This window comes from Penaeus monodon, chromosome 2, assembly GCF_015228065.2.
Source record: "Penaeus monodon isolate SGIC_2016 chromosome 2, NSTDA_Pmon_1, whole genome shotgun sequence".
In the NCBI taxonomy this organism is placed as follows: domain Eukaryota; kingdom Metazoa; phylum Arthropoda; class Malacostraca; order Decapoda; family Penaeidae; genus Penaeus; species Penaeus monodon.
Window position 1 is genome coordinate 49,220,784 of NC_051387.1, and position 402 is coordinate 49,221,185.

The 402-nt window shown below is 43.5% G+C and overlaps 1 protein-coding gene across 1 annotated transcript in view; it reads left to right on the plus strand.

The window, feature by feature from the left end:
- The first annotated feature begins 233 nt into the window (after positions 1 to 233).
- The window catches only part of LOC119579070 (circumsporozoite protein-like), a 64,845-nt gene continuing 64,676 nt past the window's right edge, over positions 234 to 402 (plus strand). The window contains exon 1 of the mRNA XM_037926799.1: positions 234 to 290. Coding sequence (XP_037782727.1) covers positions 234 to 290 — 57 coding nt within the window. The remainder of the gene's footprint in view (positions 291 to 402) is intronic.

Below are 402 nucleotides of genomic sequence, written 5' to 3' on the forward strand. Positions count from 1 at the left end.
TCAATTTCAGTTACTACATGGCGTAAGTGGTCGAACGCAGCTCACACAAAACGCATGTCATTTTAGCTGTGGTATTTGCCCTCAGTGATGACATGGCGAGGTAGTCGAGTGGAAGAGACGTGCGTCATTGAAATACTTTTATATTTGGTAGCATAACGTTCTTAAAGAAAAAGATAAGGAACATTCACGAGGCTATTTGAAACAAGGTGAACGAGTTTGGTATTCGGGACTACATGGCAAGAGTAATCGAGTGTGACTCCTACACGGGAACGCATGACAAGAGTAATCGAGTGTGTTCGGGGTCGAGTGCAGGAAACTGGGCACTCGAGACACACGAAATGAGGAAATGAGAGAGAGAGAGAGAGAGAAAGAGAGAGATAGATAGATAGATAGATAGATAGA